This window comes from Theobroma cacao, chromosome 5 (assembly GCF_000208745.1).
Source record: "Theobroma cacao cultivar B97-61/B2 chromosome 5, Criollo_cocoa_genome_V2, whole genome shotgun sequence".
Taxonomy (NCBI): Eukaryota; Viridiplantae; Streptophyta; class Magnoliopsida; order Malvales; family Malvaceae; genus Theobroma; species Theobroma cacao.
This window is the reverse complement of record NC_030854.1, coordinates 24472767-24497605: the sequence shown is the minus strand read 5'-3', so window position 1 is coordinate 24497605 and position 24839 is coordinate 24472767. Positions and strand designations below refer to the sequence as shown.

Sequence of the window (24839 nt, the reverse complement as noted above, 5' to 3'; positions counted from 1 at the left end):
TCTAATTTTATCAAACGATTTGAGGATTAAAATTAATTATTAAATAAAAATATTATGTTGAGAGTCATTAAAAATATATAATAAATAAAATTGAATTGAAAGAAATACAATCATTTCCTTCTATCAATTTGTATGTATATCTTTGTTATTTAAAGTTTGCAACTTATATAACAGAACACATTGGTTATTCTGAATGAAAATGATACATTGATGAAATTCTAAGTAACAGTACAACATTGCAATTTATAATTGAGAATTACATAATAATTTATTAATTTTTAAAGATTAAAATAATTAAAAATAAAATCCAAATAACAGAAAAAAGAAAAACATGAGAAGTGTAAGATAGAACACACATATGACATAATAAAAAAGAAAAAAAAATATGATTGATGGTTCATAGAAATTTATGGAAGAAAATCTATGAAGATTTAAAACATATGTGTCAAGCCCGACCTTATAAAATACTTTCCATGTCATTCATATGATTGACAATATGCTTGCATACTTGGAAAGCCTCGAAAGAAAAATCGTTAAAAAACGACAATGTACTAAATGGTACAATTAAGTTAATTTAAGCCTCGAACTAGATCAAATAGAGAATTTAAAATAAAATTAAGAATTTTAAAGTCCCAGAATGGTTTAATATGGTGATTTGGAGTTCGAGGATCAATTTGGAGTCAAATCAAAATTTTTACTATCTAGGGGCAAAATGGTCATTTGCCACCCAGGGACACAATGAGAATTTTTAGAAAAAAAATTTTTTGGCCCCATTTGACTTATTGGAGTATGATTTGAGTATTGGAGTATAATTTGAGGGTTTGGCAGTGAAAAAGTTTAATTCCAGTGATTTCTAGAGTGTAGGGGCAAAATCGTAATTTTGCCACCCGCGGATAAAATTTGNAAAATTTGAGATTTTGAGAGAATTTAGATCAAATTTGACAAATTGTAGAATGGTATGAGTATAAGGGATGAAAAATATATCTATGGGCAATTTTTCAGTTTTTGGGGCAAAAATGTAATTTTTGACTTTTACGGGGTAAAAGTGTAAATTTCAAAAATTACTCCACCAAGACTTTGGATAAGTCTGAGAATTTTATCTAAGCTATGGATATGTGGGACAAGTGTATGGTGAAAATTTGGAAACAAATGGATGGCTAGAATTTAAGGAATTAATAAAACATTAAAAAAATAAATAAAATAATATTATATTATTTTAACCTTTAAAAAGGTAAAAATTCCAGAATTCTCATCTTCTTCAGCTGTCCAAACCAGGGGAGAAAAGGGGGGAAAAAAATAAATAAGAACCCTACCTGAAAATTTGGGGAAAATCAAGAGAAATCAAGAAATCAAGCATTAAAAAGTTAAATTTCATTGATTTTCCTTGTGATTTTCACTACCCATGCATTTTTTTCTCATTTTCATGCAAAATTAGAAAGTGGGTATAGACACCCATGCTGGCCAAACCTCCATGGATGAGTTTTGAGCTTGATTTTTGGTTGATTTTAATTGAATTAAGTGATTTTAGTTAAGTTATATTGAAATATAGCAAAAATAAGCTATAGATATAATTTTCTCCCATTGAAACCCATTATGCCAAAATTTCTAGGAGAATATTGGCTGCTGATCTTGATGTTTATTTGAGGAATTATGATGAATAATGATGAATTATGAGCCTAGAAAAATAATGAGAATTTTCAGAGCAAAAATATAAAATTTTACCCACTAGGGGTATTTTCGTAATTTACTATCGAGACTGATAATTTGCACTACACTGAGGGATATTAAGTCAATTTGGGTGCAATTGAGGTATAGAAACTGAAAAAAATTAATTTGGAGTTTAAACGGACGCGTATATCGATTTATCGGGTAAAAGATCGAAATAGGCTAGCACCGTATTTAAGCAAAAATTTAGATATTTTTGCATTCCATATCAAGCATTAGTAGTCTAAATTAGTTTAATTTCAATTTAGTACCAATGTGGTGAATTCCTCTATTTTGTACTGTGTCAATGTGGTGAGTCCTTCGATAAAGGCAAGAGAATTACACCCGAGGACCAGTAGTTTGAGTATTTCGAAAATCCCCACTCTAGACACGGTGAGTAACCTTACCATCATTTTAATTATCTAAAGTATGTTTTTATTCGGTTTTGGTGAATTTTATGAAAATGAGTTCAAATGGTAAATTTTTATGTTTTGTAAACCAAATGAGTTTAAATGAAAATATTTTATAAATTGTCTTGAAACGAAATAACGATTTTGAAAATAGAGTAATTGGAGACCACTAATATGTTGTAAATTTAAAATTGAATTAATGGCTTATGCTATTGTATTGGCATGACTGGCTGGGTTGTGTTTTTTATGAATTGTATGAATTATTTTATTTTACCCTTGCAGGCTGGGTAGTAATATATTAGCCCTGTCATGCTGTCAAAATTTTATTGTATGGTGGGTTTGACCTGCTGCAGTGGGCTGAATTCTATGGACTAGCCTATTAGAGGGGCACGGAATCCTGTTATATTTTTACCTCGGTTGGAGAGACGAGTAGGGTAACTCCTGAGGTATAACTTTTAGAGTTCACTTCACGCTAAACCACCACGTGAAGGGGAACTCGGCCAACGCCAAGGAACAGCTATGTTTTCAAAATAAAAACATGACTTTCTAATAGCCTTGGCGGACTCAGTTGGGATAGCCCTCAGCCAAGGTATCCCAGATAACTGAGTATGATAATAATTTTTGGTATGAGCCAAGCTTTTTAAGAAATTCATAAGCCATACTGATTACTTGCTTTAAATAAATTGATTTCATTTGGTTGAAGTAAGTTGAAAGATGATAAATCACAGTTTGATGAAATGTTTTAATAGTCTCCTTTTACTCGACTTTAGATATTTTGAGTGATGTTTGTTTACTCACTAGGATTTTATAATCTCACCACCCTCATTTTCACCCATTTTAGGCTCAGAATATATTGTAGATAACTGATATCGACGAGGATTACAGTTGAACTTACCACATCCAAAGACTGTAGGTTCATTTCTTTTGACACTTTTAGTCATTCGTGGGCCCACGTGTCACTGTAAATTAAATTCTATACTTTGGTTATCTGTATTACGGTATGTAAGAATTTATTTTGTTTTTACGCTATAAAAATTATTTATGCAGTGTTCTTAAAATATCGTTTTATGTGAAAATTGAATATTTTATTTAATATTTTTATTTTATTATGACAGTCATAATTCCATTTTAAACTAATGTTTTAGACATCCCAAATTATTTTTGATTATGAAATATGTGTTTTCCACTTACATACTATATTTTTAGATGATTTTGAGATTTTTGGGATAAATGACCAAAATACCCCTGTGAGACGAAAATTATTATTTTATTTGTTTAAGTTGGAAACAGTTTAAAATCTTTTAGAATGTGGTATTTGGAAACAGTTAGCCACAGGGGAAATGAGAAGCTGATATTAAAGCCTTGCGGGGTTCCGGTTGACATTCCGGGTAATAAATGTCGATCGAGATGTCGCGGCGGTTGTCACGAGCTTGATGGGAGTTCCGAGTCGTGACAATATGAGTAAATAAAATAGAAATAAATAAATAAATATAAAGAATTTTTATGAAATAAATCTAAAAGAACAACTATAAGAGAAATATAAGAGAAAGTATTTAGAGGGAGTAAGAAGATCTTATTCAAGTGTATCTTTACAAATAAAGTGAAGAGGTCTATTTATAGGCTAACAACTCCTTATCTAGATTGAATTTACAAGATAAAGATAATACTAAGGGATTAGATGAATTAAATCCTAATATTCATCCAATCTAATTTACATCTAAATCTAGATATTGATAACATAAATGGATATTTACAAAAATATTCATAACACTCCCCCTTGAATATCCATTGTATTAAAAATATGCCTCGTTAAAACCTTACAACAAAAAAACTTCACGGGAAAAAATTTGAGTGAATGAAAAAGAGTACATAATCTTTTCAAGAATACGCTTTTGAAATACTGTCTCATTAAAAACTTTATTAAGAAAAACTCAGTGGAAAAAACCTTGATGAAAGAAAAGAGTACAGTGCATATTTTGCTCCCCTAATGACTACATGATAGAGATATTTAAAATGATGCATTTCAACTTTTCAAATGTTGCAGTAAGAAGGGCTTTAGTGAACAAATCTGCTAGATTGTTACTTAGTTGAATTTGTTGAACACTTATTTCACCCTTTTCTTGGATATCATGAGTAAAGAAGAATTTTGGCGAATTATATGTTTTGTTCGATGGCCTTTAATATATCATTCCTTTAGCTATGCTATGCAAGCAGTATTATCCTCATATAATGTTGTTGGAATTTCCTTCTTGGTTGACAAACCACACATTTCTCGAATATGTTGAGTTACAGATCTTAACTAGACACATTCATGATTTGCTCATGAGTTGCTAAAATTTTTACATGGTTAGAAGAAGTAGCAACTATAGTTTGTTTTATAAAATATCGTGAAATAGTCGTACCTCCATATGTGAACAAGTAACCTCTCTAGGATCAAGCTTTGTGTGGATCAGATAAATATCCTGCATTTACATAACTAATTAAATTTTGTTTTTATGCATTTGAATAATATAAGCTTATATCCATTATTCCTCAGAGATATCGAAGTATATGTTTAATTTCATTCCAATGTCTTCGAGTTAAAGAAGAACTATATCTTACTAATAAATTCACAGCAATTAATATATCAAGTCATATATTGCTAGCAAGATACATTAGTGTTCCAATTGTAATAAGATACAGTACTTCAGGACAAAGAAATTCTTCATTATCTTCATGAGGTCGAAAAGAGTCTTTTTTCTTTTTTTATATCTAGTGACCTTACAACCATTAGTGAACGCAATGGATATGTTTTCTTTATATAAATTGTTTTAGCACTTTTGCTATACAATTAGATTGAAGGACAAAAATTCAATTTGTCAAGTGTTCAATCTAAAAACCCACACAAAACTTTATTTTTTCAAGGTCTTTCATCTCAAATTCTTTCTTTAAGTAATCTACGATTTTTAATAACTTTTCAGGAGTTTCAACAATATTCAAGTCATCAACATAGACAGCAATTATAATAAATTCATATCTAAACCCTTTTATAACATACATGGGCATATAGGATTATTTCTATAGCCTTTTTTTCAATAAATATGCACTAAGGCGATTATACCACATGTGTCTAGATTGTTTTAATCCGTATACATATTTATTTAATTTGATTGAATAAATTTATCGAGAATTCAAATTTTGTGATTCAAGCAACTTAAATCCTTCAAGGATTTTCATATAGATATCGTTATCTAGTGAGCCATATAAATAGGATGTAGCTATACTCATTAGACGTATTTTAATTTTCTCATTTATTACCAGACTAGTTAATATAGATTTGTAATTGTATCCACCACAAAGAATATCTCTTCATCTCTAATATTAGATCTTTAGAGAAAACTTTGTGCGACAAGCCGTGCTTTATATTTCATAATCTCATTTTTCTCATTTCATTTCCGCACAAATACTCATTTATATCCCACTGGTTTTACATCATTTGGTGTACGGACTATAGGTTCTAAAACTTCACATTTTGCAATTAAATTCAATTCCACTTTGATTGCGTCTTTTCACATTGGCCAATCATTTCTATGTCTACATATAAGTTCAAGATCCTCGCTTTTCTTTCATAATATTGAGCTCTATATTATATACAAAATATCGTCGATGTTTATTTATCGCTTCCATCTTTTCCCGTTATGACATAATTGATTGAGATCTCTTTATTTTTACTGATTTCAGGTACTTGAATTTCTTTTGAAATTTTTTTAAATTATGTCAAGGGTCTCTTCTAGAGTTTCTACTTCCGTTTTCTAACCATCTTATATATTTATTCCTTTTCTTTTTCAAGGATTTTATCTTTGGAACTGATTGGTCTCAACGCTTCTGGCGTGCCTTGTCCTACAAGGACATTAATGCTAATAATAGCATTTGCAGCTGGTATATAAGATTTAATTATTCTCTTTAGGTCAGTAAATACATCTGGTAACTGATTTACTATATTTTACAAAATAATTATCTTTTGAACTTCAAGTTCGTATTGATTTATGCGATGATCAAAACTAGATAATAATAATTCATTCTAAGAAATTTTCTTTTGCAGCTACTTATTTTCTCCCCCTAATGTTGGAAAAATTGTTTCATCAATATGACAATTGACAAACTTTGTCATGAATAAATCTCCTATTGATAATTCTTGATATTTAATTACAAATGGAGATTCGTATCCAACATATATTCCTAACCTCCTTTGAGGACCCATCTAAAAGAACAATTATAAGAGAAAATATTTAGAAGGAAGGAAAGTATATAGAGGGAGTAAGAAGATTTTATTCAAGTGTATCTTTACAAATGAAGTGAATGGGCCTATTTATAGGCTAACAACTCTTTATTTAGATTGAATTTACAAGATAAAGATAATACTAAGAGATTAGATGAATTAAATCCTAATATTCATCTAATCTAATTTACATCCAAATCTAGATATAGATAACATAAATGGATATTCACAAAAATATTCATAACAATAATAATAATATAAACTACAAAAAAATTTAAAACTGAGTCAAGTAAATGGAATCATTTTGTTATTTTTTATTTTTATTAATTATTAAATAAAAAATTATTTTAAAGAGATCATTTAGAGAATTTATAAAAAAAATTAAAAATTTTATATAATATGAAAAAAATTTTAAAAATTTTGAGGGGTGTAGGCCCCCATCCCTTGAGAGGCTCCGCCGCTGAATCTAAACGTTTTAACCTTTTATATCGTATTCCGCAATTTATTTGAGTATAATATTTCCACACATCTTTACAAAAGAACCTACACAAATGTAAAGAGAGACCTTTTTCACTTCACTGCAGTTTGCTTCAATATAATATTACCTCAATCATTTATAAAAGAGCCCTGAGATGCATTGGCAGATAAAGTTGTCATTTTACCCTTATACAGGTGTACTACTTCAAACAAAATGGCGGAAAAGGAACAAAAGGAAGAAGATTCTTGTAACCTAATCATTTATAATATCGAATTTTAACCGTCAAAAAGAAACATCCTGGGAAAACTTTGGAATCCTGGTAAGGCTAAAATGTTAGGAAATCTTGTTAATGCGCCAAGTGCTATTAAACCGATAGGCTAACTACATGGTGTGCAACTATTAAACTAAACGTGGTCCAATAAGGCCTAAACACCCCTAAATAAGGATGGCCCTCGAATCGATAATTCCAGTATGAGATTGACTTGAACCAATCCACTTTCCTTCCTGGAATGTAAGATTCCACCCAATCAGCTTCTGAAACCCTCTTATGAACACGGATCAATATCTTTACAACTTTCCCAATGTCAATTGCCTTCTTTCGGTGTTCTTTGAGAACCGAAGCATATATTCTTTGGGCAGAATTAGCCCAGCTCATTAACGCGTATTAACCCTTTTTTTTTTTTTATTTTTTATTTTGGGAATAATTGTTACGCGTATTAGCTTTATTCCATTGGTCTCAAACTCTACTCTTGCTCTTATGCGTGATGTCCCTCCTGCCTTTTGTTTTTCCTTACTGACAAAGTAATGGTTTTTCTTCTTTGGGTGTAGCTTTTGGTTTACTTTTTGAATGTGATGAGGTGGCCGGGATTCCTTCTCGTTAATTCTAGTTCTATTTGTACCAGATATAACCTGATTAAAGTCGGCCTCTGCCTCCATATTTTTTAATTATCGCCCCTAGAGAGGTAAATATAAAATTTATGTCCATTGTTTCACATAACCCACTATAAAATGATATGTAGCTAGCTACCAAAGATTCATCGTCTCGACAACTTCCTTGGACACAATAGTCATCTAGAAACACATTCCAACAAAGCTTCTGTTTATTCCAATTTCCGAAATGCCCAAGTCAGATGCACAGGAGAATCAACCCCCAGCAGGTTCCACCTTTCTTCCAAAACACCCATTTCTACTCACAGCATTTTCTAGATTATTATTTTCATGATGGAGGATTTGAGAACTTACTTTTCTCTTTGTTTTTGACCAAAGGATATCCTACTGCGGATCTTCCTGCTCAGAAGAAGAGCTTCTCTCGGACAAAGAAGAAAGGAGATAGAGGCTTCATTGAGGGATGGTAAGACAGACAAATACCATATCAGTTTCTGCAACAAATTTATGCAAATGCACCTGCAGAATTCTATCAAAAGAGTTGAACGCATTTCTAGATACTGGCTTCAAATATTCTGACAAAGTATTCCAGATTGCCATATCCGTAACTGAATACTACTCGGCACCTAATTGATGATGAGGCATTTTGACAACTTAATACAATCATGATCACTAACCTTGTATTTTATGTTTTTCTTCTTCCTTCACGCTAATAATAACATTTTTTTTTTCTTTTGCTGTCATTCTTACAACTGCAGCCTATTCGCGCTTTGCTGCTGTTGGCTCTGTGAAACTTGCTTCTAAACGCTGCTTTCAAGAAACATGAAGCCTATCTTTGGTTGAATACTGTTGATTGTTCTATAAACTGTTATTCTATGATTTTGGTCATATGTTGTAACAGAGTATACAAGAGTTGAATTTAATAAAGATTATACGGAGTTGCTCATTGTACACGCCTCAAAAAGATTCTATGGCTTAAGACTAACCTCAAAAAGATTGCACACGCCTGACTTCCGCCAAAAAAATCCCCTACAATTAAAATAGGTCCAACCAGTAATATACTGAATCCAAAATGGATAAAAACCAGCATCAAGGTTAAAGTAGCAAGGCCAAGGTTTGAGGATAAGCATCAAGGTTAAAGTAGCAAGGCCAAGGTTTGAGGATAATATCCAATCGTTCTCTAGCTATATAGTTCGAAATTGGGATCAAGTTCTCTTCTTAGCACGAATTTAAGCTCTATCACCAAAGCCCAAAGGCTTTGCAAAATAGCAATCATGCTTCACATCAAAAAAGCTAAAAGATGCATAGAACACCACAGTTTCAGAGAGCAGAATTTGCAAACCATAATTCTCAAAGGCTCAATCAAATGGTATTGATAATAAAAAAAAATCATAGATATGCTTCATATAGTAACCCAAGGAGACAGTCAAGAAATGCATATTGTCTAGGCAAAGAATATTGCTTAACCTCGAATCGTTTAATTAGCTTGCACTTTAAAATACAAGATTAATTTATGAACTTTATTTAAGGGAATAACCTATAAGGTAGAACTAATATCATACAGTTCCGAAATTACTCTCAAAATTACTTTTTCTACTTACTGACCACAGATCCAGTTGAACTTGATTGAATGTTGGGTAGCATCAATAAGTACTCACACTTGGAAGGACATATAATTCGTATAAAAATTCTAAATAATACATGGAATGTCCTAATATCCTTCTATTTTGGTGTACAAGCTTATTGCTGAAGATGCTTCCACTAAATTGGCCAAAAGTACAGGCCATATGCCATTTTAAAATTCATAAGATTTGCAATGAATAAAGAACTAACCAATAGGGTGTGCTTTTCAAACATTATCTGATAATGGAAACAGCTTCTCCAGCATGTTATTAGAAAGGATCCTGTTGGGATCCAATTCCCTTCTTGCTTTGTTATATGCCTCCACTGGAAAACGATTTTTGAGCCTAGCTTGCAGAGCTTCAAGTTCTTCCTTATCCTTTGGAACCTGCACAGTGCATTAAATTACTGATGCTTAAACAAGCAGCATGAGTTTTATTAGACATTAACTTACTTTTGTGTGATATTGACACCATAAATGACCTAAATTCAGTCACAAAATACATGTTCAAGTGCATGCACAAATATGCATACCCCTGCATAAGCTTTAACCTGATTTCTGCATAACATTTACAGGATTCACACAGAGACATGGATGACACAAACATCAGACCCTATGGACTAATCTGAACAAACTTTCACAGAACAATGTTCAAGGACTGAACTATCAGCCATATTCGTCGCAACATACCTGCATAAGAGAATGGCCAATTTCCTATTGTAGTATTGGAGCAAGTATCGGTTTTTTTAATAACAGTCAAGCATTGAAGCCCTATACCTTAATCCCATTGGAAGTTTCAAACTGAATTTGGTGAATGCGAGAACTTCAAGAAACCTTAAGTTATGAGACAGAAACATTCATCTGGAGACAATGCAGACACTATATAGATCATGGCTTTGATTTTACTCTTAGACGATGCTAAAAAAGAAAAATTTTCAAGATATATTCACTACCTCAATCTTAGCCCAATGTTCATATGCAGCATATTTATCCCACAACTGTGCCTGTGTAAGATGCCTGTAGTGGAAGAATTCTTCTGTTATTTCCTTTCTCTGACGAGCATCCATTGTAGGAAGGTACATGATAATACCAACCTGACACAAAAATAAAGCAGATTTAAATATGAGAAGTACAAGCCACTAACCCACAAATATTATCTACTTAGCACACATAGCAGACCTTGCATTGATTTTATCGTATCAAGAAAAGGTAAGGTCATTAGTAACAAGTTCTCTAAGAAACTGATACTGGTTTGACTTTCAAACATTGATATCGGAGGTTGTACAAGATTCCAAATCTTTTATCTGACTCTTTAGAACTCTGGCCTCCATGTCTAGCCCAGGTCCAAAACAATATTTACTCATTTAGAACAAAAAGCTTCTCAAAATACCAACTAATTTCAAATTATCAGAGGTACTTAATATTCTGCATGCTTACAGCATAAGAATTTCAATTCACCAGGGGAAATAGTGGGACAAAATCAAACAGCAAAAGATTATGGATTTCTGAAGTCCTTTAGGCTTTGATTGATTTTGCAGAAAAATGACTTCTAGAAGACATTTTCCTCATTTATTCTGTTTGGATGCCAGAAAATGGCATGGTCAACTGGAAGCCAACTTCCAGTCAACAGAAAAAGCTCCTAAATTTGGGAAAATTGTCTTCCATTTTTAAAAAGTGGGGGACAATTTCTGAGAGCCTAATCTCTTCAAACCCCTGAACCCCTTGGACAAGGACCAGCCACAATCACTACCCATTCCCTCTACCAGAACCAGCAACCAGGCTGTCACCACCCTCTGCCGCTGTCAAGACCAATGACATTGATCCATCCTTGTCCTCCTTCCTTCCCCTTGTTCAATCTCCCTTTCCTCCCCCCCTTTCTTCTTAAATTTCCTTCATTTTCCTCTTCCCTTCCTTCAATCTCCCTTTGCTCCTCTTGATCCTCTCCTCTTTGAGTTTGCCCTCAGTTTTGCCAAGCTCAAGGAGACCCAAACCTGTCAAGACATCCTTTTGCTGCATTTGAAGCTTCAACCATGAAAAGTTTTTGAAACAAGTCAAGCCAATGAGAACTTTTGGGTTCTTTCCAACTGAGACAAAAGCATTGATTTTTGTTTTTTTTTTTCAAAATTTGCTACTCAAATCAACATATGAATTGAGATTTTATTTTGAGTTTTGAATAATTTACTTTGGGTATTTATGAAGTTTGAAGTTTGAAGTTTTCCTTAAGTTGGTTATAAATTACGGAAGTTGTTAATAATAATGAAAAATGCATAGTTCAATTAGCATGAACAAATTTATGATATTAAGAAACTGTAGACTTGATTAAAATTTGAAATGCTTTATGAGTGTTTCTCCATATTAAGAATTCATGAAAAATTTAAATGAAAATAATAAGTTTTGAAAAAATATTTTCCATTGTGTAATCCAAACATCAGAAATTGTTTTTCACAATATCATCAAAACAATAGAAAATGTTATGTTTTCCAGAAAATGCCTTATATCGAAATTTTAAATTTTTTGGAAGTTCATTTTCGTGAAGCTAATGGAACCTTAGCTTCATGTCTAGTAGGAAGAATGCAATTTTTTTTTCATAACTCTCTTTTAATTAGTATGAGGTCAATCCAAAATTAAACTCCCATGTTTTATTACTTACACTACCAAATAGATTCCTGCCACAAGGTGAGTTGGCCAAGGATTATGCTGTCGAGGGATAAGAAGGAATGTAACTAATGTAGCATGTAAGCAAAGGAAAATACTTCCCTAGTTTGGATATTTATGTGAGGACATAAGGGGAAGGAACAGATTAGAAAAGTTTCTATTGAACACTCAAATTTTTTGTCATGATCCATTCATGAATAGATTTATTTTGTCATTGTAAGTAAGATAATTATCTTCTCATCCTGTTAGCGGCCCACAGAAAAGTGTACTGGAACCTTAACTTCATGGCTAGTAGGAGGAAAAGTGCACACTTCAGATCATATTTGAGAGGAAAAGGCAACACCTGACATTGTCTTTTCCTCAAAACTTATGCAAAACCCTGGAAGAGAAAAGAGAGAAAGACAGAAGAATGAATATGAAGGGAAAACAATTACCCATGAAAATATGTCATCTTCTGCTGAGCTTGAAGCAGGACTCATCGGGCTCTGGCTGCAAGCTGTCCAGCGCTGCTCTATAGGAGCAGGAGCAGGTATTTCTTCCTTCTCAATGAGTTGCTTCAGCTCTTCTATATACTCAAGGTCCTTCATGCTAGGCTTGGAAAGAGTTCCAGCAGGAAAACAGTTTTCTGATACCCATTGTTGCCCCCCACAATCAAAGCCCAAGATTTCATCACTCCATTCAACTCGATATCCCTCAGACCTTCTCCAGAATTCAGCCTCAGCATGATTAACCTTCATTACATGATCTTTGTTGAGAGGATCAAGAGCAAGCAGTTTATCTCTTAACTCTGTGAATGAAAACTCATTTACATCGGGTTCATTGCTATCAGGAGATGTAGAAGTAATTTCTCTAGCCCTGCAGAAAACTAAGTTAAGCAGTTAATTGACTGAAAATCTGAAATTGACACATAAACATAACAAAGTCATATAAGAAGTGAATACCGATACATTAGCAACAGGCAGGGACAAAAAATGAAAACTATAAGACCAAAATGGATACCTATTCCCCTCATGTAAAACCCAAAAAAGAGGGATGGTTCTCAGCTGCTTGAGTGCCAAACCAGAATTAACCTTTAGCATTCAGAATAAAGTTCAAAGTCACGTGAAATTTGGCCAAGGGACAACCTAATTGTTAGCCATACCTCTCCTCTAAAAAGGTCATCATATGTTGAAACTCCCTCACTCTGAGGATATATGCAAAGAAAAAATGGTTTGGTTGATTCCATTTTTATAGGTTATTATAATTCAATTTGGTCAATAAATTGAGGACATAATTGCTTTTTTTGTTCATAGAACAATGTAGAAATCCCATTCTCTGAGGTTATTAGCCATCGTATTTAGAATAGACAGTGTTGTGGAAGTTTTCAAGCAGATAATAGGGATCAACTACATCAGTACCCTAAACAATAGTAAAGAAGAAACAACAGAGCTTCCACTTTCCAGCCAGCAACTCCTGACAAACCAATCCAAATGAGTCCCTGACTAAGACACATTACTATACTGACGATGGACAAGAAATTCAATAGTAAGAAAGTTAAAACAGAGAAAGAAACCAAATTCAAAACAGTCATGCATTTAATATATCAAATTTATTCTTTCCTCACCTTTTCTCAGTTACTTTAACAAGGCTATTCAAACCAATAAAAACCAATAAATATGACTAAGTAAAAGAAGATTAAGGGGAAAAAAAAAGTAATTTCCAGCCAGGCTATTACAAGGCAAAAAGAAACAAGACCATCATTTCCATGGGCCTTATTTCAACAAATTGGAAATGTATCAAAAGACAATAGCAGTACCTATACTTCTTAAGAGATTCCTTGTAGAGCTCACGAACATGTTGCATAGCCTCATCCTTAGTATATTTGGGTTTGAATTTGGGTGGACCTCTCCATTTTGAAACAGGGTTGCACGTCACAACCACAACAGTGTCAGTGTAGGGAATGTAGAGGTACTTGACATGCTTATTCTCAGACAGTATCTTCCTACAAGGAAAAGGTAAAAAGCTTTAAATGTTTGAGAATCAAATACTTCCTCCATTAATTCTTTGATATATGAGAAGAAAAATAAGACTATATTTCCAAGTCAAACTCACTTCAAAAGAATGGATTGTCAAGCGTCATAACCATTTGCAAAATATGTAATGCATGACTTAACACCAATCAAACTTCATCTTGATGCAAATTTTGAGCATCTAATAAATCATGGTAAAAGCATATATATTACAAATTGACATAATCAACGCTTATTATCCACAAGACAATTATCGAAAGTCAGAGAGGGCTAAGTATTGATAATCAAGTAGCAAGTTGCCAGTAATTTTATGAGATATTAGGAACTTATGTTTCTTCCGAGATCTGGGAACAGGGTAACAAAAGGATAAAAAAGAAATTACTTGTGGTTTTTCTTGATGTCTTTCATGTTTGAGACACTTGTGTGCTCCACAAGCTCTTGTCTTTCAACACATTGAATGGTGACTTCAGCAACCACTCCAAGGCCACCAAGACCACAGCGAGCTAAATAAAATAACTCTGGGTCTTCCTCTTTTGAAAGCTCAATCGTTCCCTTGGCAGGAGTAACAAGTTTCATGCTAATGACCTGTTCATCAATGGGAGGCAATTTTGCTCCAGTACCATGGGCACCAACCTGAAGACAAGAAGATGAAAAAGAGGAAGGTCAGATAAAAATAGTTAACTAAAAAAGGCCACACCTTCAAGCAATTGACTTCATTAAATTATTAATGAAACAAGCTTTGCTCCCCAACTTTCCACTTCATCCAAAATTCACATGTAGAACCATCAGGACATTGTATGCCACCACCGGACAGTCCTATATAATGAAAAATATACCAAAATAAGACAAACCTGACACTTGGACACCATCAAAACCCCAATTCCATGTAATACAAGCAACAAGATGTGAAATTATCTTTTTCTTTCATTGTGTTTCTTCTCTTCCTTTTACAGAACCAAAAACCTGTATATCATAAAAAGTTCTTAGGATTTGTCTAGCCATTTCCTTCAGAAAACTACCAGTCTACCATGGTCCAAAAGTTCCCAACTCTTGTATTTGAAGCACAAGATATCAGTACATTCTAGAGGACATAAAAAGTTCTAAGGCATGAAAAATTTTGTCACTAAGAACTGAGTAGAATCATATCAACTACGCTTAAGTTGCACTTCAGGCATACATAGCAAATAAAAGCCAAATTGAAAGGGAACTAAACATGCCTCCTCTACAATCTTGATTATTTTTAAGGCCGAAAATAAACACTGTTTCTGAATCAAAGGTCAAACACACCATGTACATAAGATATATAGAGGTTTAAGGCTTCATCAGGTTGCTACTTTTGCTACTTGCAATTTAATTTTTGCACCTTACTTCTTCAAAAAAATGTACAAAGTAAATGCTAATAGTTAAAACAAAAAACCAAAATTACTACTCATTAAAAACGAAGAAATGAAATGCATCGACAAATTTTGATATAATCATTTTATAAAAATGTAAAATCATGCATTTTATAATAAAATAATTAGATATTTAATTTTTGAAGCAAAATGCAAGTATCAGAAATAACAATAAAACAGGCTTTTTCTGCTATTAGATGCAGGCAAAGTAGCAAAAGTAACAACAGAATGAAGCTCGCTTAAAATATAATCCACATCCTAAAGATAAATAACTTTAATAAGAGACAAAAGAACGTAATGAAAAGAACAAACCTGAAGAATGCCACCAATCTGCTGCTCTCTAATGGAAGCGAAATTCTGAAGAGTTAAGCCATATTCCTTAATCTCATCCACCAATTGCTGCACTCTTATACCCGCTTGAACCCTCACCCTCTTCTTCTCCTTATCCACCTCCACCACTTTATCCATCAACGCCAAATTCACCATCCCTCCACGGGCCAACCCAATCCCATTCGGAGACAACCCAGACCCGACGGGCCGAACCTTAGTCCGCTTATCGTTCGACTCCTTAACCAACTGCTCTAGTTGCTGAAGATTCTCGGGCTGGTGGAAATGTCGGGTCTGGACCTCGTGGGTCCCACTCCAGTTGGAGACTGTGTGGAGGTCGTCCGGGAGTGGGGCGTAACGGAAGATTTGGGCCTTTTTGTGCTTGGCTTTGTCGGGGAACGGGAAGGAGTAGTAAGTGGCGGCGCCGCAGAAGATGAGGAGGGCGGTGTAGCCGAGGTATTTACGGAGCTCGGAGTCGGAGGAAGAGGCGGTTGAGAGCGTGCGGATTGGAGAGAAAGGGAGCGGCAGTGGAGGAGGTGGTTGAGGGCAATGGATGAGAGTTTTGAGGTGGGTTTGGAAAGAGCGCTTAAGGGAAAGAGTGCGAAACATGGTGAAAAGGGGGGTTTGAAGGATGGATCAATGGATGAGAGGTTTTGGGTTTATTTGGTTTACGATCATTGCTTCGCTTTGCTGGTTTGTAAAGGAAGGAGGAAGGCAGCTGCTAATGTTGTCTTCTAGTTGGGATGGTGAAGCTGAGGAGTAAGTAGTATGTTTTTTACTTTCATGGACCACACTTCCAACTTTTTCATTTTCTCCTTATAATCTTGTGTTTATTTACCCATGTCATTTTCTTTCTCTTTTTTCTTTACTCTAGTACACTTGTGTTTTTTTTTAATGATGGTTTATTCCTCCACTATCAGCAATGTCATAACAAGTCTTTAAGCATATTATGCTAGAGACTCCAATGGCATAAGAAACTGAGATGGGCATACCAAACTGCACAATTACACAAATTTAGGCTGCACAAAAAGCCTTTGGCATTATAGGGATGTCGACGGGTACCTTATTATAAGATAAATATCGTAACGTGCGGGTCTGAAAACCCAACAGCCAAACGTCGGTGAAAATAAAGTAGTTTAGGAGTTGCCACCAATTTTTTTTATCTAGATGTGATTGGTCACCTATTAACCCGATTCTAATCGACGGAGTCCTAAATTAATTTTAGGTCCATCAAAAGAACGAGAACTGATCCACGTTTTTTAGAGATGAGTTCGGGAGTGCGGTTACACACGGAGAAGGGTTAACACCTCTGTGACTCCCGTTTCGCGAACGATACCATTTAATCTTAAGTTATCCTATTATAGCCTACTTTTGATTTAATCCCTACTTATTAACTAAATTTTTTATTAAATTGATCGATTGGGTCTTTTATCCGATTTTACGTATACACATGATGCAAGCGTAAAATGATGTCATGACTTATTTATTTTAAATAATGGGGTTGGCAGTTTTTTATTGAAAAATTATTCGAAGACCATCCCAACGCTTTGGTGAAGTTTCGAAATTTTTCTCACCTAGAGATATCCTTGAAAAAACTCGTCTCTACAAGTTTTTTAGGGAAATCTCATCATCGGAACTCCCGCACCATTTGCAAAATAAATGAGGCATGCTATGACAGAATAAAATGATAATATCTACATGCACGCGTTTATTAACTTAAGTGGTTCATAATTCACCCAATTATGTGTTTAATAATTTTTTTATGGATTATTTATTTTTATTTTTTTATTTTTTCTTCTTTTGTAATTTTTGTTTTCTATTTAAATCCATATCCTTTAATTAACGTTGTTGATTAATATTTACCTTGATTATATAGCTTATCGAATAAACAATTAATTAATTTTTTTTAAATGATTAAATTAACTTTATTTAGTAATATTTATTTAAGCTAATTAACTAATTATATTAATTTAAGTTCAAATGCAACATTATGTAAATTTATTTTTTTTTAATATATATTATTTTTTAACAACGATTATTTGACTTAACAAGTATTGGAGTTTAGAGTTCGAAGTTATCCCGATGCTTCGGTGAAAATCCGTCTCGAACTTCACTCTCAAAAAACATCCACTCGAAAAAGGCAACTTTTTGCCCTTTTTAGATAGTAGTACTCAAATAACCGTTCCATTATATTATTATTATTTTTTATAATTTTTATATTTGTATAATGAGTTATTATTTTTTTTATTTTTTTATTTTGATTAAAATAAACATTCATATTATATATATAATTATATATAAATAACCTTTCCTAATATGGTTTAAATTATAACAAAAAATGTATTTATTTAACAAAATGGGTTAGACCCAAAAGCAATTGAAACAAGCCCATATCAAAGAGAAAGATTATACCTTTCTGGGCTCAGTTTAGCCCAGCTCAATGGCCCACAGAAGCCCAAATCTGCTACACCCGATCTACTTCTTGAGGCCCACAAGGCAGAATTCAAAATGCACCGTTTGTGCCTGTGACACTGCTCTATACGGTGCCGTTTAGGCCTTAACCCTTACAGATGTCCACTCCCCTAAAACGGTGCCGTGTGGTTCTCTTATACCTGGGTATAAAAACCCCTTTTTCCCTTTCTCTCACCATTTTCCTTTCTCATTTTCTCTCTCTAGCGTCGTTCCTCCCACTTCTCTCTAAAACTGTCCTTTTTTTCTCTCTTCACCAGTGCCGACATCTTCCACTCTCTCCTCCTAAATCCTTTGCAGGCTTCCTCACACTCTCTCTAACCTCAAAACCTCCATATCACTCTCCAAACCCCACCAATCGACTCTAGATCTACTCCCCTAAATTGCCTCAGATTGATTTCTCTTCACCGCTTCCTTCCCTACGCCAACCCCACCCCTGTAACCGGACCTTTCTCTCTCTATTCAACGATGATCGGCTTTCTCTCTCTCCTTGTGCCTTTCTCCGATCGGGATACCCACAGCCCAAAACATCTCCCACAACAACCGCCCTAGAAACCCTCTCAATCTCCCTAAAAATCAGCTAAAAGTTCCCTCAAAACAAAAATCAACTATTCTCCTCCCCTATTGCGCATTTTTGATGATTTTTTTTATTTTTTTGGTTGAGGATTTGTGGTTGTTTCTAGCTAGTAGATTAGTTTTTTTGGTTTTTTGATGTTGCTAGGTTTTTTAAGTTCCTAGGGATTTTGGTTGCTGAATGCTACCAAGGGATTTTTTATTTTGTGGGTTGCTAGGGATTTTCTTAGGTTTTTTTTTTTGCTGATTGTTGCCCCCCTAGATTGGTTTGAAACCCCCATTTTAAGAACTGGATCGTCCAAAAATTTGGACAATCCAGAGGTGAAATCATGCTCTTCTGAGCATGATTTCACAAGGCTCTGGTAAACAAGAGGAGTTGGTAGCCGGAGGTGACCTCTCCTCCCCAAATTCGGCTACCTTTCAAGGGCATTAATGCCCTATAATGCTGAACTGGAGGAAGGGTTGAGCACACGTTCAGTCCTTTCTTGTTCATCCATCATTTTTTTTATTAGTTTTTATTTTTATTTATTTTTTATTAATTTTTATTTTTAAGCCTTTTTTTTTAAAATAGGTGTCTATAATAAGTTTGAATAGTGAAATCACTACCTGAATCGGGTTTGAGTAGCATTCAGGTATCATTCTTTGGGTACCTGAAGTCTATACCATCTTGATAAACAATTTCTTTTGTTGAATGTTGACAAAAATATTAAAAATATAATTACTCAAATTATTAATATGATGACATTAATATATATAAATTAAAAAATTATTAGATTATTAATTATGTTTAAATAATATGAATATCATATCATATTACAAAGAAATATAATTACTATTATATACATTTTTAATATAAATGTATTTACTTTTTATTTTGTGTTAAGATTACAAAAATTATAACTTATAATATATATACTTAAAGAGAGTCTTTGAGTTTAGAATAGTTTTGGAATCTAACTATTTTTTTTAATTTCATGTAATTAAAGACAAACTTATATAGTTAATTAAATTAATTCATTAAACTATGATTATTAATTAACTTGTAATGTTTTTAAATATATATATACATTATATATATTGAGTTCATTTATAAGAAATATAATTACTATATTATATATATACTAATACTTTTAGTATATCTATACTTCAAATATAAATATATTTATTTTTTATTTTGTGTTAACATTATAAAAATTATAACTTATAAAATTATTAATTGTAATATATATATACACACACACACTTTATAGTATGTAACTTGTAATGTCTTTTAACACATACTTTTTATATTATGTCTTTTAACACATACACTTTATATTATAACTAGTTGTTTGGATATTTATTTTAGTTATTTAAGTTTATATTGTTGTCGTTTGGATATAGGTGTTTGGTTATTTAAGTTTATGTTATTTGTTTAGATCTTTGTGTTTAGTTATTTAAGTTTATGTTGTTATTTGGATGTTTATGTATAGTTATTTAAGTTTATATCGTTGTATGGATATTTGTTTTTAGTTATCTACGTTTATGTTTAAGATCTTTGTTTTTTATTATTTAAATTTAAATTTTATTATTTTTATTTTTATTAATTTAATTAGTAGTTAATTTTATGAAATACGTAGAGAAATATTATTGTATATGTATACGGGTTCGAGTAATTGGGTACCCATGAAGAAAATTTTAATAATTTTTTAATCTAATCGGGTTTTTAAACGAGTTAGGGTAATTATAGGATAGTAAAAATGTAATAGGGTTAGAGTTCGGGTAGTAATTTTTAAAATTATTCGGGTAGTTAATAAGGTTAGGGTAGTTGATTTTTTATAGGGTTAGAGTTCGGGTATCTTGAAATTATAGGTTACTCTACCCGTTGACAACCCTATTTGGCAACCTATAATTTTCCACAACCTATGCGAAACCTAAAAACAAAACGAGCAAGTTCACAAGAAAGCTTAACCTATTCACAAGCTACCTACTATTCCAAAAACAGGAAAAACCTCCACAATAAACAAAACACGTGAGGATAGAACCAAGAACAAAAAGTCCAAAGCAATGTCATGAAGGAGGCTCCTAATCCTAGCCATGGTGGAGCCTGGAACCCAAGTTCAAAACACCAATCCCTCTGAAAAGCAAAATAACATGACCTTCTCCTTTTCCCTAAAGGAAAGACCCAACGTTTTGGTCCTTAGATAGCAAGAGTCTAAAAAACAAATTCTTATACTCGAGTTAGGGTCGACTATGTTTGTTTAATTTTTCATTTCTTTAGAGCTTTCTATAACAAGGTTGATTATGGCTTTATATTTTTCAACTTTTGCACTCTTTTTACCTTTGGATCGACTTGAGCTTCTCTAAGGTTGACTACTGACTTGTGTCTTGAGATTTTTTTAGCTTTTTGGCTCCTCTCTTCAACTATTTCTTCCTTGCCTTATCTATGCAATCAAATAATAATCCAAGACATGTTTACTCTTTATTTTCTTAGTTGAATACGTATTGTTTGAAAGCTTTTATGATATTTTCTAATGATACATAGCTTTTCAAATAATTATGTGACGTTAGGGGATTAAAAATATATTTGAAACAATTTCAATGCTTCATATTAAGTTCAAGATAACATGTAATTTTTTGTCAAATCAAAACATGATGCAACTCAGGGCTAACAACTTAATCTCAAACCCAAAGCAACAAAAAATGCCCTGAACCTTTTGCAATCAGAACATATAAAATCACCTTTCGCCCCATAACAACCAAATCTTTAGGAACACAACACACAACAGACGTGTGGTTTTAAGGTTGGTACTATTGTCGGATTTACCACATAAGAGCACGTATTGTTAACAAGTAATATAATAAAAAGTAGAGTATCATTTTCCACAAGGAATTGCATCAAAATCTTTTATTAAGTATTAAAATTAACACAATTTAATCTTATTCAAACAATCAATTTTAAAAACTACTAAAAACTAAAGCAACTAAACTTAATAACAAGAGTCGCAATTTAAATTATAAAAATCAATCAAACAAAGTCTAGAACCACAATATCCCCTCAAGACTTCATTTGAATCTTTTCTACTCTCTTTTTACTTATTAGATAACTGAGTTGTTAACTTAGAGTTTTAATGTATTTATAAGTCTCTTTCGATGTTCTTATAAAAATATCTCTTTTAACCAATCTACTATTGTGAGATCTGGACCTCTAGAGACCCGTAACTAGAAGTAGACGCGATAACACGGACCAAGGGTAATTTCATCATTTCTCCTTATGAGCCCCTGAAAGTAGTTTTCTAACGTTATTAAGGTCCAAGTAGGCCGAAGGAATGACTGAATGAATGAAGGTAAGATAATGAAGAAGATAGAAATAACGATAATTTTCACGGTAAGGGTAAAACGATCATTTTGCAGCTCGAGTTGAAATTTTTAAATTTTCATGAACTCGAGCATTTCTAGACCCTTATGGACCTTGTCTAAGTATCAAAGAAGTAAAAAGATTGTATAAAGGCAATGGAAAGATAAAATGACCTTGTTAAGGGCATTTTGGTAATTTCATGAGAAAATGGATAAACATAAAGCATAAATATCTAAGTTTCTAGAAGGTTTTTCAAATTTCCAGCACTTCTTCTTCTTCTTCTTCCTTTCCCACGTTTTTACACCCCCCATGGAAGCTTGCTTTGAAACTTCTATATATTTCCTCGAGTTAACCCTGATTTTCATGTTTTTGTGCACCCTTTCACAAAGTTCTTTGTGCTCTTTTACTTTTTCACCATAAAACCCTCAAAAAACCTTTCCTTATTACACTCTCTCACTAGTTGGACATTTTAGAGAGAGAGAGAGAGAGAGAGAGAGAGAGAGAGAGAGAGAGAGAGAGAGAGAGAGAGAGAGAGAGAGAGAGAGAGAGAGAGAGAGAGAGAGAGAGAGAGAGAGAGAGAGAGAGAGAGAGAGAGAGAGAGAGAGAGAGAGAGAGAGAGAGAGAGAGAGAGAGAGAGAGAGAGAGAGAGAGAGAGAAAGAGACTTTCCACATTTGTTTGGAAGCTATTGGAAAAGAATTCAGCTATAAAGAAACCCTAAGGTGAGTGATGAACTAGACTTGGTTTTAAGTTGCTGATAATGGCTAGTAATTAGGATTATGAGTTGTTTTATTATTGAGGTTGTTTATTCATTTTTAGTGTGATTAGAGTAGTGCAAGGAATAGCCATTTGATATGGTTAGAAGCCAATTAGGAATGACTGGTAGAACTTGAATTAGAAACTAGCTTTTGGAGTGATATTAATGTAAATTGGATTGGTTGTGATGTTTTTGTGCGTGATAGGTTCCAACGAGGCCCCACAACCCCATTTGAACCATTAGTGGAGGTTAGAGTCGATTAAAGGTTCAACAATACTGGGGAGTGAACTTGCATTTCAAAATTGTTTTGGAAAATAGAATTGTGTTAAGATGAATTATTTGTATGATTTTATCCAACTTTTCATTAAAAATGGGTGCTTGGGAGGAAGCCCTTGATAAATGCTTTTATGTTGTAAAAGGTGTGAAATGTGTAAAGATGATGAATTCATGTGCTCCTATATTGTGTTTGTATACATATTTGAATGTATGTTGTGTATTGATAAATAATGTTGAATGATGATAATGAGGTGTAAGAGTAGAGAGTGCACACATGATGACATTGAAATGTGTGAGTAGGGAGTGCACATATGGTGGTATTGCCTTGTGCGTGTAAGGAGTGCACAAAAGCTGAGGAAGGTGGGGTGGTGTAGGTGTTATATATGATTATATCTATAGATATGTGATAGAATGTGTGTGATTGTAAAATGTGATTGTATGGCATGTTGAAATCGGCTTGATGAACCATGAGAATTTCTCATTTTCTTGCAAATTGATTTTATTGCAGCACCAAATGGATTTTTAGTGCAAAGGAGGTCTTTTTTACATTTAGGTGCCCTGCTTCTCGCTGCAGCGAGAAACATTCTATTTTGGCCACTAGCAACTCGCTACAGCAAGAATAAATCTCGCTGCAGCGAGAAACTCTCGAGTTCTAATGCAGTACTTTCACTTTGATGAAGATTTTGACCACCTTTCCATCTGAACTGGGAAAAGTGGTAAAAATAAAAGTTATAGCCCTGCCTCTTATCTTTCTAATGGTTTAAAAATCAGGACAATTGAACTTTTTTAGTGGGAGATATTTTAGAAAAACTAAAACATATGCAAACTAACATTATTTCTCATTGCAGCGAGAAACTTGCTACCATGCTTGCTACCTTGCTTGATTTTGACATATTTTTCACCCATTTAACTTCATGAATTTATCATGGGTTTTTGCAACACTATGAGGTTATTAATCAAAGTTTGAAAGGAAGGGTTTTTAGTATGAAATTAAATCAATTGCATTATTTTTGAAACAAGTGCATCATGATTTCCAAATTCTTCCTATCGATTGCTTGTTCCCTTCTTATGTTCACTCATTGAGTTTGTACTCACTGTTTTCAATTTCATGTTTTCAGATCAAGAGGCAGTTGGAACCTAGGTCGAGGTGTCCATGTAGTTTCGTCTCCTTGGTAGGTATTTTGGCATTCAGTAGTTGCACCTTCACTGTGGTCACTCCATTGGAAGTCAAGAGTCATTTTGTTTTATGAATACGTTCATGTGATGTAAAGTACTAAGATACGTGTCTTAGACAAAATATGTATATTTTAACTATTAATGCCACCATGAGTTGAAATGTTAACATCATTTTGGGTTTATATTAATGAAATTCTTGATTGCTATAGCCTATTATTAAAGTGATTATAAGTTGGACTTATGAAAGGTGACTTGAGAATAGTTGATGGAATGTTGAGCAAGATTATATAATAGGCTTGCTTGGGCTTTGTGGGCTATGCCCATTGGGCCCATGCGCCGGTCATTGCTTGAAAATTAAGTCGTGACAACTATATTCCCATGCAAATTGCAATTAAGAAAGACTCATTAAGCTTAAACTCTAAATTGGCTACATATGACATGTAAATGTATTCCTCCCCTACTCGCAAATTAAATCAATCATCTCATGCAATTGATATTGAACATATGTTATT

The 24839-nt window shown here is 33.3% G+C and overlaps 2 protein-coding genes across 3 annotated transcripts; one reads left to right on the top strand and one right to left on the bottom strand.

The window, feature by feature from the left end:
- On the top strand, nucleotides 7630–8583 carry LOC18598809 (cysteine-rich and transmembrane domain-containing protein A). Its single transcript, XM_007028500.2, has 3 exons — nucleotides 7630–8007; nucleotides 8117–8201; nucleotides 8494–8583. The coding sequence occupies exons 1-3, from the start codon at nucleotides 7968–7970 to the stop codon at nucleotides 8537–8539; spliced, it is 171 nt and encodes a 56-aa protein (XP_007028562.2). The 5' UTR covers nucleotides 7630–7967; the 3' UTR covers nucleotides 8540–8583.
- Nucleotides 8439–16497, bottom strand: LOC18598808 (L-galactono-1,4-lactone dehydrogenase, mitochondrial). 2 transcript variants are annotated; one of them, XM_018121817.1, is made up of 7 exons: nucleotides 15727–16497; nucleotides 14403–14653; nucleotides 13807–13992; nucleotides 12446–12866; nucleotides 10310–10450; nucleotides 9569–9743; nucleotides 8439–8764 (listed from the first exon to the last, which is right to left on the bottom strand). In XM_018121817.1, the coding sequence occupies exons 1-6, from the start codon at nucleotides 16348–16350 to the stop codon at nucleotides 9585–9587; spliced, it is 1782 nt and encodes a 593-aa protein (XP_017977306.1). In that variant the 5' UTR covers nucleotides 16351–16497; the 3' UTR covers nucleotides 8439–8764; nucleotides 9569–9584. The 2 variants fall into 2 exon arrangements, with proteins under 2 accessions (XP_017977306.1, XP_017977304.1); XM_018121815.1 differs by lacking the exon at nucleotides 8439–8764 and having other exon boundaries at nucleotides 9235–9743.

Bases quoted from the DNA above. Each gene is read 5' to 3' on its own strand.
- LOC18598809 (XM_007028500.2), top strand. From the start codon at position 7,968: ATGCCCAAGTCAGATGCACAGGAGAATCAACCCCCAGCAG. The intron at 8,008-8,116 runs GTTCCACCTTTC...TTTTGACCAAAG, and splicing joins GGAGAATCAACCCCCAGCAG to GATATCCTACTGCGGATCTT. The intron at 8,202-8,493 runs GTAAGACAGACA...TTACAACTGCAG, and splicing joins AGAGGCTTCATTGAGGGATG to CCTATTCGCGCTTTGCTGCT.
- LOC18598808 (XM_018121817.1), bottom strand. From the start codon at position 16,350: ATGTTTCGCACTCTTTCCCTTAAGCGCTCTTTCCAAACCCACCTCAAA. The intron at 14,654-15,726 runs GTTTGTTCTTTT...TCTTGTCTTCAG, and splicing joins AGATTGGTGGCATTCTTCAG to GTTGGTGCCCATGGTACTGG. The intron at 10,451-12,445 runs GTAATTGTTTTC...TTTTTGTGTCAG, and splicing joins AAGATGACATATTTTCATGG to GTTGGTATTATCATGTACCT.